At 34.0% G+C, this 17,691-nt stretch overlaps 2 protein-coding genes and 2 long non-coding RNA genes across 4 annotated transcripts; 2 read left to right on the forward strand and 2 right to left on the reverse strand.

The window, feature by feature from the left end:
* Positions 1-3,963: 3,963 nt before the first annotated feature.
* On the reverse strand, positions 3,964-4,638 carry LOC18008857. Its single transcript, XM_006391422.1, has one exon. It carries the CDS (start codon positions 4,636-4,638, stop codon positions 3,964-3,966), a length of 675 nt encoding a protein of 224 aa, XP_006391484.1.
* Positions 4,639-5,280: 642 nt separating this feature from the next.
* Positions 5,281-6,717, forward strand: LOC112086604. Its single transcript, XR_002899539.1, has 3 exons — positions 5,281-5,619; positions 5,883-5,991; positions 6,267-6,717. It is a non-coding gene; the product is annotated as an uncharacterized LOC112086604 (long non-coding RNA).
* A 2,450-nt stretch (positions 6,718-9,167) lies between these two features.
* LOC18008763 (F-box/LRR-repeat protein At1g67190) lies at positions 9,168-11,334 on the forward strand. Its single transcript, XM_006391423.2, has 2 exons — positions 9,168-9,286; positions 9,798-11,334. The coding sequence occupies exon 2, from the start codon at positions 9,860-9,862 to the stop codon at positions 11,117-11,119; it is 1,260 nt and encodes a 419-aa protein (XP_006391485.1). The 5' UTR covers positions 9,168-9,286; positions 9,798-9,859; the 3' UTR covers positions 11,120-11,334.
* Positions 11,335-13,655: 2,321 nt separating this feature from the next.
* Positions 13,656-14,572, reverse strand: LOC18008694. The gene is made up of 2 exons (XR_002898074.1): positions 14,424-14,572; positions 13,656-14,070 (listed from the first exon to the last, which is right to left on the reverse strand). It is a non-coding gene; the product is annotated as an uncharacterized LOC18008694 (long non-coding RNA).
* Between the last annotated feature and the right edge of the window lie 3,119 nt (positions 14,573-17,691).

Raw genomic sequence — 17,691 nt, forward strand, 5'->3', positions numbered from 1 at the left:
TAACAGCTTTAGAACTTCATTTGCTGATATCGATGTGTGTTGGTTGATGAAGGTTACATTTTGATTTTCATGATGAGCAATGTGTCTGGAGCTTCGAGTGGAACATCAGCTGTTCGAGGAAGAGGCCACCATGTGGGTGTGCCAAAGAGATGTTGGTGTGGGGAAGTTATTGTCGCTAAAATATCAAAATCCGATGCTAATCCTTGCTGGAGATACTATCGGTGAGCGTTTGCTGCGGAACAGAAGGTAAATGTCGTTTTCCCTTATTTGACATTGGTAAATATGTTTTTGGTGAAGCAAATGATAATAGATAGTTAATCCCATTGTTATTCATTGTTGTAGCTTAACAATGATAACCACATTTTCAAGTGAGTTGATGAGGTTTTTTTGAACGAGATAGAGACATTGGCGTTTAGAGTTAGAAGACTTGAAGAAGAGGTGAAAGAGCTTAGGACAGTTTCTATGGATGTCGAGAATAAGATGTTTGAGAAGCTTGAGATTAAGCTAGAGAAGGAGATTGTTGAAAAAGTGGAAGAAGTTCTTGTTGAAGCCAAATCTGACATCAAGAAAATGATGTTACTTGTGGGTTTAGGATTTGTGATCATTGTAGTTTGCAGTAAACTAGTAGGCTGAGTATTTTTTTTTTTTTGGGATTGTTGTGTGGAAGTCTGCTTTTTCTTGGATCTTCAGACTAGTCTTGTGTGTTGTTTTTGTGGAGAAATGAAACCAATCTCTTAAGGTTCTTAAAAATGTTTGGTCGTTAGTTTGGTCATTAGTCATGGCGAATGAAGGATTGCAATTACAAAACTGCATCTTGTTTCATAATCCAAAAACATGGTTCAAGACAGATCATTATAGTACCAAAATAAAAACGATAAGAGGTCTTAAGAACATGATAAAAACAGAGCCTAAAAACATGATAAAGCAGCCTAAATATAGACTAAAAACAGGTCTCAAAACATAATAAAACGCTCAAATCCGAGAAAAAGTACTTCAAACCACATCTTCAATTCTCAATCTGAGTGGGAACTCCCTGTGAAGGTTCAACCTGAGATGCTGATGCTGATGCTTCACCATCAAAATCCTGAAATAAAGCGGATAGCAAGAGAGATTACCTTACCTTATCAAAAGAACATGAGACTAAACCTTTGAATTATAACCTTATTTGGTTTCTTCTTCTTATGGAAACGTGAATTATGGCCTTCTTTTCCACAGGTACGGCAATGCATGGTCCTCCTCAACACTTTGTCTTTCTTCTTTGATGGTGACTCATTAATGTCTCTCTTCCTTTTTTTTTATCAGCCTTCGTAACCTTATGTCGACCAGGCATATTTGGAATGACAGGTTGAACTATGCGAGGCTCATTTCCAACTGGCCAAAACTTGGCGGCTCTAATTGAAACAATGCCGTCTTTGTAGATGCTCCTCCACTTGTTGGTCCTAAACCAGTGACAAACATAGTCTTGAGCTTCTAGTCCCTTCTTCAGCATCACACCATAGGCATGCTCACAAGGAATGCCAGTGATTTCCCATCGCAGGCAGGTACAAGTCTTATTCGCCAAGCTGACTCGGTAAGTGCACCCGTTGAGTTGAGAGTCATACATCTTGTTGGTGGAAGGTCTCACAATGCATTCCGACGCTTTCTCTTGCAACTCCTCCAAGTATATTTTTAACATATGGAGTGCATATGCCTTCTTGGTTAGTGGCTTTAACATCTCGTTTGGCTATGCAAACCATTGCAAGTCTCGCAATGGTCTCCAACATTGAGACTAGAGCCTTGTCTCTAGCTTTACCTGAAAAAACAAACACAAAGAAACGATGAATCACAATGACACACGAAGAAACAAGAAAAACATACATTGTATACACGCATTCATAACTAAACAAAAACAGACATTCATACCTATGGAATTGTTGAATGATTATGTGGAGTTATTTTCCACATCCTCATAAATAGGGTCCTAGCTTATAGAATGCGCTGCACCATGTTTCTGGTTTTGTTTTCATCAAATCCTTATAAAGAAGGAAATCGTAGAGCCTTATCTTCTCTAGATTAGCATTGTAATCTATCGCATTGTAGCTCCAAGCGAGATTCCAAATTAAACCCTTCAGCTCTGGTTTTTCTTTATGCCCTTTATTCAAATTCATGTAGATGCATCTAACACACATTCGATGCTCAATCTCAGGCAACTCTGTCTTAGCAGCACTCATCAAGCCCTTCAAATAGCATCGAGTGAATTCGTAAGTGAACATTGTAAGTGAACATAAATACGCAAAAAAAAAGAGATGACTGGTTCATAAGTGTTACCTTTTGACGATCAGAGACCAAGATATATCCATCTCCATCTCTTAGGTCTAAATCTTTCTTGATCTTCTGAAAGAACCACATCCAATTATCCGTATTTTCTTTCTGTGCCACAGCCCAGGCGATGAGATAGATTTTATTCTCTGCATCTCGACCATTAGCTACAAACAACTCCCCTTTCTGAACTGATTTCAAAAAGCACCCATCAACTCCTATAAGAGGCCTACAGTGCTCTTTCCATGATCGTCTAAGGTTATCAAAACAGACATAGAACCTTTGGAAGACATGATGTCCTTTCTTATTGATGATACAATCAACCTCAACCAAAGATCCTGGGTTTGAAACCTCTATCTGATCAGCTTTTTAGTCACGCAGTTGTGTAAACTGCTCTTCGTACTCTCTCTCAATCCACCTCAGAGCTTTATTTCTCCCATGCTGACATTGAGCTCTGGTCACTGATATTTTTCACTTCTCCATAATCATTTTTTCAATCTTCATAGGCATGAAGTATTGTGGTTCTGCACGGATCTTATCGATGAACAAACGGGCAATTTGAGGAACTTTAAGCATTTCACAAGTCCTAGTTGGTACACAAGTATGCTTCGACTGAAAAAACTGTAATCTGCCACTTCTTCGTTTTGGATGAAACTGAGCTATAGACATGCCAAAAACACCCTTTACCCTCACATGTAAAGTTTATTGCCGATTTGTTATACCTTCTCTGCCTAATATTCAGACCAGTTCACAGAGCGTAGTCGAGCACGGCCTCCTTAAATGCAAAACCGCTGATGAAGACTTTGAGCAGGTATAAGTGACAATCGCCTCTTCTCATGTTGTTGCGCCTTTTAGCCCTCTGTTGCTCTTCATCATCATCGGTATCAGGATATATATTATGCCTGATTGAAGACTCATCACGAAACTGGGATAAAGCTTCTTCAATGTCGAACTCACGACACTCCCTTCGATCCTCGACATCTGAATCAACATCTTTTATCGTCGTCGAATTCAGGCACATTATGTCATTCCACTATCGACATTGAAGAGAAAGGAAGATACCTCCACAATCTACAAGACAAAACGAGGAATGAAGAGATTAGACATAAACCCAGAAAAAACGAGCAGATAGTGAAACCCAGAAATCAAAATCGTAATCAATAAACCCAGAAATTCGATTCGCAATGTCCAAACCTAAAATCAGGTCAAAATTTGTTATAGGTTGGTTTTTAAATGGTTAACCTTTGCTTGGTTAACAGTAAATCCTGTTTAATTATGGTTTATGTGGTATGTGGGTAAATATGATACGAAATACACAATAATGGGTAAATGGGTTGACAAAACTATGAAACTGGGGATATACGATGAGTTTGAAACAATACGGAGATCTATAACTATATGAAATTTGTCGTGAAGAAATATGTCGTTTTTCTAAAAATAAATCAAAAATTAATTTAAAGTTTAAAACCGATCCTTATTAGGAAGAATTATTAGAGCATATTCAACCCTAAACCTCTTAATAGGGCTTTAATTGATTTTTTATTAATATTTTTTGTAAGCTATAAAGTTAAGAACTTTTCCATTTTTTATGCTTCCAACCTTGAATCTGTATTGGGGTTCTTTTATTTTTGTCAATAAATGAAAAATGGGATAAAAAAGAGTGTCTTAATAAATCCATTTCCATGCTTTGTTCATAATCTCGTCTTCTACAAACGGACGCAATGACCACATCATAGTGTAAGTCTCTAGTTCACCAGATGATGACTTCAAACTCAGTGATCTCACAATCTTTTCCTGCATCGCATAGTCCTGTTTCACCATACTGTAAATTACTGCAATAACTGCACCGTACTCTGTCACTTCAGGTGTTTCAGGGAAAAGGACAGTCTCGTTCTCCTCATCACACGTTATTTGTCGTAATTCATCACATGAGTCTTTATCTAGCTGTGTGGAAAGCTTTGTGGCGGTCTCAATTACAAGGGCTGCTTCATCGGTGAGACGCTCCAGCTCAATTAACAAGCTTTGAGCTTTGATTAGGTGGTCAGAAAGCCCTGATAGGGATGTATACAAAACTCTTGTGCTTTGTGCAGCAGCATCGATGTTAATACATCCAGCTTCCATATATGATTTAAGCCGTCTTGTTTCATTGTTCTTGATAATGTTCTCGATCAACTTGGATGAAGTAACTATTGGAGGGCGTTGGAGATAGCTGAGTCCTTGCTGAAACCGTAGAAGAAAGCTGTTTGCAGCATTCCCTAGTTCATCAAGCTTTGTGATCTCTGTCATAAACTCTTTGAAAATCTCGGAGATTTTCTGCTTCATTTCGCTTCTCGCTTCCATCTCTTTATCTTCCATTCAGAGTGCGATTTTTGAAGGAGACGAATTGAGACATGAGAAATGGTGACAGACGTCGCCGGAGAATCTCTGATACAATCTCAATCTCGCCGACGCCAAGCTCACCCAGTTCACTCTTGGCACAGACAACAACCTCCGATACAATCTCGACCTCAATTTCACGATCCAAAACTCTAATCGACGGATCGGTGTCTACTATGACCAGATCGAGGTCAGAGGCTACTACGGAGATCAGCGATTCGGCTCCAGCAACGTCGCGCCGTTTTATCAGGGCAAAAAGAACACGACGGCGATCGGAACTAAATTCGCAGGACAGAGCTTGGTGGTGCTTATCGGTGGAGAGAGACCAAAAGGTTTTCTTCAAAAAAAAATTTCCTCCTCTAATTAGAAAATGCCACATCACATTGAACCTCTTCTAAAACGGGTTCTATAAATTCTTATATTAGAACGGGTTCCACAATAAAGTGGGTTTCTGTGATTAAATAAAACTTAAAATATGTTTTAAACCCCATGTTTGAACCCCATGCAGCTCCAAACGCAGGCTTTTGCAGAGATTCTTAAACACACGTGTCTTCCTAGTATTGGCTTCTGTCAAAAAATGTTTTTTGTGGGTTAAAGACCATTTTCACCAAAGCGAATCTTGATCGAAGGAGAATTAGAGAGAGTACGAAGAAGAATCGATTTTATAGTGGGCTCCCGCGTTGCTGTTGCTACATATCAAGAATCTGACCCAAAAGTCAGGTGCATCCTCGAATTTCCGACCAATTCGTGTTAGAAGTGAATCGGAGAAGAGAACGGTGAGCACCGGAGGAAATGGCGGAGCGACGGCAACGAACAAGCAGGTCATATTGAGAGACTACGTGACCAGTTTCCATTGGAATCCGAGATCTTAGTCGAGCTCTGATGTCTTGCTCCGTTTTCAACATCCCAACATTTTCAAACTTCTCGGCTATTTCGACGATTCAGGTAATGATTCTGAAATATTATTCCTTTATTAGCAAATTCTGGAGCTTGATTCAGTCAAGAAACGTTATTTAAGCCTTTGATTCTGTAAAAGTTGGAGGCTATTAGAATCAAACCAAATTTTTGAGAATTGTTATTTAAGCGACACTGAAGTTTCGCTTCTTTGTTACTCGAGACATTTTATCCATATTTCTTGCTATTCAGCTTGTAAGCATTCAATTTTCCATATGTGCTTAGGTTTTCTAATTGACTTCATCTTTTGACAGGTAATTGCTGCATTAGCTTACATGGTCTATTTCATAGATAGCTACCAGCAATTATGGCTTCGTCATATTTGGGGTTTTGACAGTGAGATCACGTTTTATTACATCTATGGTATGATACCAAACTATGATATCTAAATGCTCCTCTATATGATATAGTATTTCAGTAAAATATCTGTTAGATGCAAGTGTTCTTCGGTGCATCAGTCGTCAGCTATTAACACGCCTAGAAATGCTAAGCCTGCTGTTGTATTTATGTCCTAGATAACGCTTTGCATTAATCAGAATAGGAGATTGCAATATAATGAGTTCTATCTTGGATGATTCGTCGGTCATACTTCTTTTTGAGAATCAAAGTCTGAATCTTTATGTTGTTTGATCAAGCAGATTGATATCTTGATGTTCTAAATTCTACAAAATTCTGAGTGTGACTGAGTGAAGACAATGCTGAGTGTGGCTGCGGTTTGTATTAGTAAACCACCATCTCAAAGACCTTCGGCATCTCAAGTGGTGGAGACTCTTGTACAGAGAATCCCGTCTTTGAATTTCCTCGGTTGTGGTAAATTGTAAAGGAGTCTGAGTTTAAAAGCATCAAACGATTTTATGTAGTTGAGAGTTTGTGCTTGAAACACAGTTCTTGAAAAACCAGCAAGAAGAAGAAATTTTGTAAATACCCTGTTTTGTTATGTGAATAGCATCAGCAAATAACATTTTTTTTTTGTAATTAGCATTTTAGTTTCAATCCTTTGTTTGATTATTTTGTCTGAAAATATTCTTAGAGAGAAAGTAGTTATCTTGACATTTATGTCAATGTAATGTAAAGTTGAAGCTTAAAGTAGAAGCATGACACTTTTTTTGTTTATATACTTGCCTCCTTCTTTGTTTTAAAAAAGGAACATAACATTTGTTTTAAGAACCCCTCTCAACGGTTCACCATTGGAGAATATTTACAAAACTAAAATGAATTTTTATATTAATTTATTATTAAATTTAATAATACAAAAGTTTTAAATTTTTTTGAATGGATTCAACCATTGGAAATGGTCTAAAGTCTTTTATTTAGAAACTCCATCTTAATATATCTTTCATGTTTTTTATTATTTTTAGTTATTTATTATTTAGAACTCCATTAAAACCCAATGTTGGAAATGCTCTTACACTTTTGACAAGAAAAAAGCCACCGAACCATGAGGTCTGTACACCCATAACCATGTCTATGTTATGGATTGGGAAACATAGACCTAGGGCTTAATTTAATAAAATACTTATAAAATTTATTTTTTACAAAATATATTATACTATAATTTGAAATTCGCATTTAATTGTTTTTTCATTCATAAAAACATTAAAAATCTAATTAATATTGCTTGTAAATTTATTTTTTGTTATAAAAAAAAATTTCAACAAATTGATTATGACAAGAACTAATTCTGATTTAGTGGTCATTTTTGTATTAAGACTAGTTATATAAAATGCATATGAAATTTTGTATGTTGTTATTTGTTAGTGATCATGATCGTATTTTTCATCTTTTATTTTTAATCAAATATTATATTATAAAATTAGTTTTTTTTAAATGAATAAACTGAAAACAATAAACGAAACAAAAACTACATCGTCCAAAGTGTACTACCAAATTTATTCAAAATAAATGAAAAATTTATATATTCAGAATTACAATTTGAGATCATCTATTTATTGACTAGTTCATATTCAAATCTTAAAGTTAGACTAATTTTGGTCTGATTTAATACAATCAAAAAGTATATCTAATCAAAGTGAATTTGACCATTTGTGATGTTTGTTATTTTGCTAATATTTAAAATTCAGTAACTTTTGCTAAGTATAGGATGCAAAAATTGGTCCATACATTTGTAAAATTTTGAAGAGTTATTGAGTTTTCATCCTACAAACTTTGAAATTTGATTTACTACAAAGACTTATTAAGATTCATTTATAGATGAAATTTCTTATATAAACCAAACCAATATTCATTCATTAGACTAAAAACCAGATAAACCAAATCAGTATTCACTCATTAGATTATCTTGCATATTGATTTAGATACAAAGCCATTTAGTATATGTTTGAGTATTTGAGTTCATAATAGATTGGGAGATTAATATTTTCATATATTTATTATTTTATATAGTTTAGTAAAATTGGACAAATGATAAAAATTTCATGACCAAGTCTTGTACAATTATTTTGTTTTGTTTCTACTTTTTAAAATTTACGACTGTCTTTATTAGTATCTTTATTAGTCTTGGCACGACTCTGTGCACACCATATTGAAACTCTACAATGTACTTTCCTGTTTAAGTTCCTTTGTTTTCTTTTTGTATATATTAATTTGCGCACATTCCTTACATGTCAATTTTAGAAAAATATTTCAAAAGGAACATATGTCTTTTGGATTTCGGAGAGTTATCACCTAACTTGATTTTCCAATGTTACTCAAACAAGTTCAATAGAACACTTAATTAAAAACTAACTTAAGACCAGGATTATTGCAGTCTTTTACATGGATTTCTTATGACTTTTAGCGATTAAAAAAAAAACCCAAAAAAGGACGTCTTTTATTCTGGATTTTAAAGAATGTTTCTTGTGAGACACGTGTTACAACAATTCTTAAAATAATGTTAAGAAATCCAAAAAAGTATTTAGCAATAATCATGCTCTAACATCACCATGTCCGCACGTCAATACACTAATCAATCCACAATCGTGCACCGAGCTTTGAATAATATAATATCTGTTTTTGGGAACTCTTATAACAAACCAATCCAATATCTTTGAGCATGTATATGAATATTATCTTGAACAATAATGATGGCTTTTTTTTTTCCCCCGCTTACATGAAAGATAAACAAAATTATACTCACTCTGTTCAGAATTAGTTGATGTTTAAGGTTTTTATACATAGATTAATGATGCATTTAATATTTATTTTTTCTACACTAAAAAAATTATCTATAATTCATTTAAATATTATTTAGCCAATAAGAAAACAATTTGCAGAATATAAAAAGTCAAAAACAATAAAAATTCATTAAATTTTACATTTAAAAGTGAGAACATCAAATAATTCTGAACAAAAAAAAACTTCATAAAATATCAAAATAATTCTGAAGAGACGGAGTAGTAGAGAATAACGAAGTGGTTCAACAAATTAAAAAAAAAGTCAATGCCGTTGCTTTTTCACAACCCGCAATGGCCCCACCACTCAAATAATAATTTTTAAATTAATTATGTTTTATTTTAGTGGAAAAAAAAATCTTTAGTCTTCTGCTTCCTCGTTTCTTCTCGGATTTCTTTCTCTTCTCTCGCCAGATCGCCGCCTCCTTCTTCCTCATTGCAGATCCACCGTGGTACGCCGATTTCTTATATCCAGGAGATCCAAATCGGTATGCAGATTATTTGATTTTTCTTCATTGATCCGTCTTGTTTTCAATTGTTTTTTATGGAAATTCTCAACAGGTTTACGCGATTTTTCTTCTTATTATAAAAATTCTATTTCTTGGAAACAATGCTTCCCGTAGCAAATTATATATCTTACTTTCTCTATTCGGTTTACTTTCGAGTGTATAGTACCGATTCTCGTGGTTTCTGATTACCCAACTCATTATTTTGCTTGGATTGTGGTCATTTTGTTCCAAGGCTTTAATGCTTTCAGCGAAAAATGGAACATTTCTTGTGAGTAAAGTTGACTTTTTCACAATCCTGCTAAAGCATATTTATGGTGTTTTGTAAAAATGTAGCTTTATACTTTTCTGTCACCTCGTACAAGATCAAATGTTGTTGAATCTCTCTGGGTATTGTGTTAGCTTCTTCACCATTACCACTTCATTGTAATACTTTCCCATGATAAGAGATTCTGTACACAGTATTGATGTTTAATCTCTTGTTTTGTATCAGCCATATTAGCTCTGAGTATCTGACGAGGACCAGCCAAAAGAGTTTGTCTTCCTTATAAAACTATGGACCATCTTCCTGTGGAAGTTGTTGGAAACATACTGTCACGGCTCCGAGGAGCTAGGGATGTTGTGATAGCTTCTGCAACATGTAGGAAGTGGCGTGAAGCTTGTCGTAAGCATCTTCAGACACTTTCTTTCAACTCAGCTGATTGGCCTTTTTATCGAGACCTCACAACTCATCGTCTAGAGATCCTCATAACTCAAACCATCTTCCAAACCACGGGGCTGCAAGGCCTCTCAATTATGATGGACGATGCAAACAAGTTCTCAGCTGCGACTGTCATTGCTTGGCTTATGTATACAAGAGACACATTGCGTAGGCTGTCTTATAATGTCAGGACCACTCCAAATGTCAACATTCTTGATATCTGTGGGAGGCAAAAGCTAGAATCTTTAGTTTTGGCTCATAATTCTATCACAGGGGTCGAACCAACATTCCAGAGATTCCCTTGTTTGAAGTCCCTTTCGCTGAGTTATGTCAGCATTTCAGCCTTGGATCTGAACCTTTTGCTTAGTGCATGCCCGATGATTGAAGCTTTGGAACTCGTGAGCCTCGAGATTGCAATGTCAGATGCGCAAGTGACGATTGAACTGAGCAGCCCGACGCTGAAGAGTGTTTATTTCGATGGGATTAGCTTGGATAAATTCATCCTGGAGGCTGATAGTATCGAGTTTTTGCATATGAAAGACTGTGTCCTCGAGCTCTTTGAGCTTATAGGAAACGGGACCTTGAAACATTTCAAGCTTGATGATGTTAGTGTCATAACTCTTGATATCATGGAGACTTCTGAAAGCCTTGAAGTAGTTGATGTAAATCACTTCACAATGGTCTGGCCAAAGTTCTATCAGATGATCTCAAGATCTCAGAAGCTGAGGAAACTCCGTCTATGGGATGTGGTCTTTGATGATGACGATGAAATCATCGATCTTGAGTCCATTGCTGCAGGTTTCACACAACTGACACATCTCTCGTTAAGCTACGACTTAAAAGATGGAGCTGCTCATTACAGTTTGCAAGGGAACACTCTGTTGGAGAACGTGACTGTACTGGAGCTTGGATGGACCGTGATCAATGATGTTTTCTCGATCTGGGTCGAGGAGTTGCTGAGAAGATGTCCGAATTTGAAGAAACTGATCATTTATGGGGTTGTCTCGGAAACCAAAACACAGGGAGATTGTCAAATTCTGGCGACATTCACATGGTCTATTGTTCAACTCATGAGGAAATACATTCATGTCGAGGTACAGTTCGAGTACGAGTAAATGATTCTTCTTCTCGATTCTGTTGTAATTGTAAACAAGTTTGAAGCATGTAAAGATTGGATTTTTGAAGTCGTTCTTAGCATAAACTGTAAATAATGTCTTCTTTTTCTCTGTTCTTTGTTTTCTCGGTTTGCTTTACTATATTTCCTTTGGTGGATTGTTGATTCGGTCGGTGCCTAGTCACGAACCGGAATTGAACCGGCCGTAAGCAAATCGAAACCTATATGAACCTAATGATGATGCAAATTTTGTTTTCCATTCGTTTGTATTTAGTTTTTGTTAAACATTAACAAAGTTTTGTTTTTTCTTAAATAAAATATTTAAGAATTGGGGTCCACTTGAAAAGTATTATGCAATCAATGTATATAAACGTAAATACAAACGCAAAATAAACAACCGATGCCTAACCTTCGATGTAAACCAAAGGTTGACCATCATTGATTATTTAACTCGACCGACACTTTAACATATATCTCAAGTTTGAAGAGTTTATATGTATCCCATCGCAAGGATCTCTGTCACATGATTAATTTCTTGGATGAAAAATAAAACAAAAACTAGATAAGGATGTTTTGCAGAAAAGAAATTTCAGTAGTGTAATCTATCTCTTTTTTCTATAACTTAACATTTATTCTACTTTTCACTTGCTCTCTCCTTCTCACAAAATTTGTGGATAGTATGAAAAACCACATCATGTGACCAATATTTAGCTAGATGATAACATTGAAGGTTCATTTTCATGTGCCTTGCAGTTTCCCCTTTCTTCTTAATTCTGATTGTGTATACATACGTTTTTTTTTTGTCATCTTCCTTAATTGTAGAAGGTTGTTTGGGGTTTTGTTAGATGCATGGTGCATCTAAGGTGGAGTAAATGGTAAGATTTTGTCCTCACACTGTAACTGTTTTTGTCACTGATCAAAGCTTATTGTCCTCACACTATTGTATCTTAGTGTTGTGTAATATTATTCTATATTTCTTGTCGTTTTTATTAATTACTCTCTGGCCCAATCTCCATGCCTTCTTCCAATCCAAGAGCTTCTATATAGATACTCTGCATCCTTCCTAAAACTGTTAAATACATTTAAAACAAAAAAATTATGTATAGATGGTACTAGTATTGAAACTAGAGATAGTCACGGATGGATAAATTTCATATAATATAAATTTGAATCTGTTTATATCATATTGAAATACATATTACATAGATTGAATAGTTATAGCGTTTATAATATATTAAAAGGAAAAAAAGAAAGAGGATTTGGTATGTAGATTTTGGTTTGTAGTAATGTAGAGAGGCATGGGCATGCATGTCCCTTCACCTACTTAGGAAACCTCTATTATGTCTCAACCTCTTTTTTAGGTTATGAAGAGTCAATTAAATAACGACACCACTTACGTCAAATTGTTCAAGATGACATCAACGACTTACAAACGAAAAGAAACTTCTTAATTTTCAACTTTATTTCTCTTCAATCTAAGCCACAAATCATACGTTAAATCACAAATTATCATCGATTTCTAAGAATGCAATCGTCTATACGTATTTGTAAAGTATGAGAGTAAGAGAGGAGAAGTGTGTCCTCAATTTTCGTGTTTCTTCAGTGATAAAGTTTTATCGGTCTATCAATATTAATTAATTAAGATATGATTAAAGGTGATCGTAGATAAACTATAGATTACCCGACCCTTAAGTATATATTTATTAACACTTGCACTAAATTAAATACTATATTTTGACTACTCTATTAAAATTAGGTTTGTGAGGTTTGTGATAAACCAGACGTAAGTACTGACAATATAAAACAAAATATCGATAAATCTGTTTCTAGACTGTGATATTTTACCACACCAAAATAATGGAGAAAACTGTGACAAGACTTTTGAAACTATTGGTCGAAACAGTAAATTAGAATTATGTCTGGTCCAATTTTTAAAATTAGGTCAGTTCTGCAATATTAGAAGACATAAGTAAATGATAATGAACCAAATAGTAAAAAAGACATAATGTGAATCTTTTGTTTATAAAGTGTTTTTTTTTGTATTGGTTCAGAACTGTTTTCAGAAGTGGTTCTAAACATTTTCTTACGATGGAATCAAAGTGGTTTTGAGAAATAAGTTATGATATGTTTTAATCATTTTTTTAGAATGACAGAATTTTTTTAGTAAATTCTAAAATAGAAGGTGTTCTACGACTTTTTGGAGGAGAAATCAAGAGTGGAATTTATATATTTGAAAAAGTAATTCTGAATATTTTCAAAAGGGATTTGGATTGTTTTAGACGAGAATCTAACTAATATGCCTTTTGTCTCTCACATGAACGAAACATACCCTTGCATATCTTGGTTGGTTATGTTTCTAATTTCCTTGTTTCAGCAATAATAAAAGATTTTCTTATGCTTTGGTTGTTTTTTCCTGAAATAATAGCATTTCTACAATTTGTTTAAAAAATGCGAAAGAGGCAAAGCTTAGTGAGTTGAACTATTAAGGGCTGTTAATGTAGTATTCACCTAATCATCATCCATTAGCCTAGATGAGATCAAACACAATCACATCATCCATATAAACTTACACATACATACACCACATGTACAAATTCTAGATGGGATATATATATGTATAAACAGATGCGTACACGCAAATCCATATATATGTATGTATGAATATGTTTTGGATGTTAAAAAGATGAAATCAAAAAGCATAAGTTCTTGAGGTAGGAGAGTCGGCAATTTGAAGAGTTTGTTGGATGATTTTGTGTGCCTTTCTGCTTCTCAACTCAAATCTCATGCTCTCGCTCTTCTCTATCTTCTCATACGATGAAGATGATGATGACGACGAGGATGATGATGATGATGATAATGATGATCTCTTCCGCAACTTTAGACTAGTCTTTATCTTCGACTTCAAGCCTTCCACAATCTTCCCCAATCTCATCCTCACCACCATCTGTATGTCTGAAATATGTACACAAAAAAAAATTAAATCTTGAATTGTAGAAATTGATTGTTGACTTATGTGCTTGATGTATGAACCATATCTACACATGATAAAGATGAATCCAAAAAGAAATAATTATTAAGACCTCTATCATTTTTCTTGTAGAAAATCTGCAAGACGAATAATTGAATTACAAGAGCCTATATATTTACCTTTATGAGTCTATTATATACGTATATGTGTACATCTACATACATGCAATTGGGTGTTTTTAAAAAAAAAAAAAATTAAACTCAACGATGATTTAGAGGAAAAAGAGGCAAAAGAGAAAAATCATAAGAGAGAGATAGAGAGTAGAGAAATTTCGAACCTTTTGGAAGAGAGATTTGGAGATATAAGAGAAGATGAAAACAAATGATAGAGGAGACTATACATATATATTGTGCATGTGTGTGTGTGGTTCCAGGCTGATGTCAAAGGTTGTGTGACTTGTGACTATGTGAGTCTCGTGACCTTATTTTCCAATCTTTAACTGATATTCTTTTATTAAATATCAATAAAATAATATATAGTTAATATTTAGGTACTATGGTTTGGTTAGTCAAAGATTCAGATTTTAAGACAGTACCAAATTATGGTTGTTGGGAAATTATATTATTATATTGTTTCATACATTATGACTTCCTCGCGTAAGTAAAAGGGGAAAAAAAAAGAAAAGAATGAATACAAAGAAAGAAAAAAAATGAAAAGCCATAGTAATATCTCCCTCGTCCCAAAACACGTGGGAAAATATATAGTTCTTTTTTTACTGATAGTTATTGAGCAGAACGTAGAGTTGAAAAATTAGTGGTTATCCAGTCACTGTCGATTTATCTTCTATAATAATGTTATCAAGTTCTGTTTAGTGATCTCCTGAATAGTAAAGGTGAATGCTAAAGAGAGAAAGCTCAAATGATATTAGGATTTTTTTTTTTTTGTTTCCACCACACGAAACTACAGCTTATTTTTTTTCTCCATTACTTACTAATAGAATTTGTTATAAAAAAATGTAAGGTCTCAAACTTCTAATCCGGATCTTTTATCCATATTAAAGCGTTCGGTTCGATCAATTACGTACAAACAAAACTCCAATTTTTGAACATTTCTGCACGTAATTTGTATGTGTTCAGTCATTTTAGAGTATACACTTAGATTAAACAGGGTCATATAACACGAAAAGTTCATAATATAGACTTATATTCGTTATATCACTACAAGAAAACAAATATAATTTTGTAAAATTTTTTCTGTTTTTAATTCAAAACCGATTGGCGATAAGATTGGCCTAAATTTCTTATATATTAATGCAACTCCTTTTAAATTTCAGATATAGGTTTCTAATATGCCTCCTTGAGATAATGGTTTTTATCGGCTTATCTCGAACCGAATCCCACTTTAAGACCGGTAATAAACTCTTCTTAGATTATTCTTTTTAGGTCAATAAATGAGGTTATGTTAAATTTTTTAAATTTCTAACTCAAAACCAAATGACGATAAGTATATTGGTCCAAACTCCTTCTATACTAGTGCTAATCTCTTTAAACTTCCAATATGAGATTCGAACAAATTCGGACAGAATTTCCGATGGATATAAAATAAGAGTTAGTTTCCTTTCATGGTTTTAGTTTCCCATAATTGATGAATGATTTTACCAAAAAATGTATATTTGCATAGATATTCTATTTTCCAGCATCAAAAGGAGGCTTCAACATACAAAAAAAAAAGAACTTTGTAATTTTTTTGTATGTGTACAGAATGGTTTAGGGAGATAATTATGCTGTCAACCTTCTCAGCAAGCAATGACTTGCATTTGATAGCTAAACGGATATTGATGTTGCCCGACGACCTTAATCAGTTTTGTGGAATTTGATGCTTGTAAATATAGCATCTGTTCCCATTTGCTATTGATTCATTTAATGTAACAATGTTGGTTTTTTTTAGTTACAATAAAGGTTACATTCAATTCAAAAAAAAAAAATATATATATATATATATATATATATATATATATATCAGCTGTTGATCAATTCGGCGTGAGAAATATAAAATTTTACAAAGGAAAATCTTATCAACGATGTTTTAATTAGTTTGTACTTGAAATACCACCTTAACATCAAAATTTAGTTGGTTATATATTATTACCCAGATATACAGTTTCGGTTTTATTAACTTGTACTCTTTTTTTTTCATCCCTATCCCTATCAAATTCAGACCACTTGCAAACCATTGAAAAAGTCTTACTAATTAAAATAAAAGATGGAACGACAACTTTGGACGCATATGTGTTCTTCTTCATCTTAGAGATATCAAAGATAACATAATTTCATCTCGAGAATAATTGTGATTTTGTCATGATACGTACTTAGTAAGAGAATAATATTGTAAATTGGTGCAAAAAGGGGTATTATTCAAATAGTTAACACAACTAAAACATTAGTTATGAAAGAGAATGTTCATGTTTTTTTTCCAATTAACGTGATTCAAATCATATATTTTTTTTCTTTTTCTTTTTCTTCCTAATCTTCTTAAATAATATAAATCTATGAAAATCTAAAAGATATAAGCAAATCTAATATAACTATAGTAAGGAAAACTTTAGTAGATTACACCAATTTTAAAAGTGTAACTACAACTATAACTTATATATGCTAAGATCATGATCAACGAGAAAAGGAGAATTGTGTGGACAGGAAATGAGAAAAGGAAAAATAAAAGTTGAAAATTGTATTCTGATCTTGAAAATATCACTTACTTACGACGCACGACTATGACTCACTATTCTTAAAAGTATATGAATTTACATGTAATAGTTAGAAGCATGAAACATGTGGATTTGTACATCATTTGCTGCAAACAACTACGTGTACCTTTTTTTTTTGTTTTTTCTTTTTTTTGGTCAAACTGTCAAACATATACATCAATAATATTAATAAAGAGGAATAATCTGAAACACTCATTTGTGGAATTATTTAATCTCTTGTATACTCTTTCATCTTTTTGTATATTTCGCGGATCTCGCACTTTTTAATGAGATTAGAAATAGAAATTCGGTAAATGATAATTAAGCGTAGATGAACAAATGAAGAACAACTTACCCAATTTCGGCCAATGAGATATAAGCACAACTAACCAATCAGAAACGACCATCTAAAAAACTGACCAATCAGGAGCGTGGAGACAAATATTAGGCGCCAAAAATTTATCCAATCGGGAACAGCCTTTGTCGGGAGGACCATCTTGAAACCATCATTGACCAGAGTCCTCTCCCAGCGATCGCGACAGAGAGAACGAGAGATCGTCGAGTCCTTCTTGACATTTTGCTGCACTGATCCGACATTGAAGGCTAATCGAGGTAATTGACATTTCTGTGGTTGGATTTTCTTATCTTGTTTTGATTTTGGGAAGTCGTTGCCTTAGAACCACTATTGGGAATTAAATTTGATTATTGAATAGGGAATTGTAGATTATGAAAATGGTGATTGGATGGATATTTAGTGGATTTGAGGTTTAGATGTTATACCGCAGTAAATGAGACGATTAGAGTATTTTCCTGGAGTCTAATTATGAGAGGAGGACGAGAGAGAGAGTAACAACTGGTA

This window comes from Eutrema salsugineum, unplaced genomic scaffold (assembly GCF_000478725.1).
Source record: "Eutrema salsugineum unplaced genomic scaffold, Eutsalg1_0 scaffold_9, whole genome shotgun sequence".
NCBI classification, from domain to species: domain Eukaryota; kingdom Viridiplantae; phylum Streptophyta; class Magnoliopsida; order Brassicales; family Brassicaceae; genus Eutrema; species Eutrema salsugineum.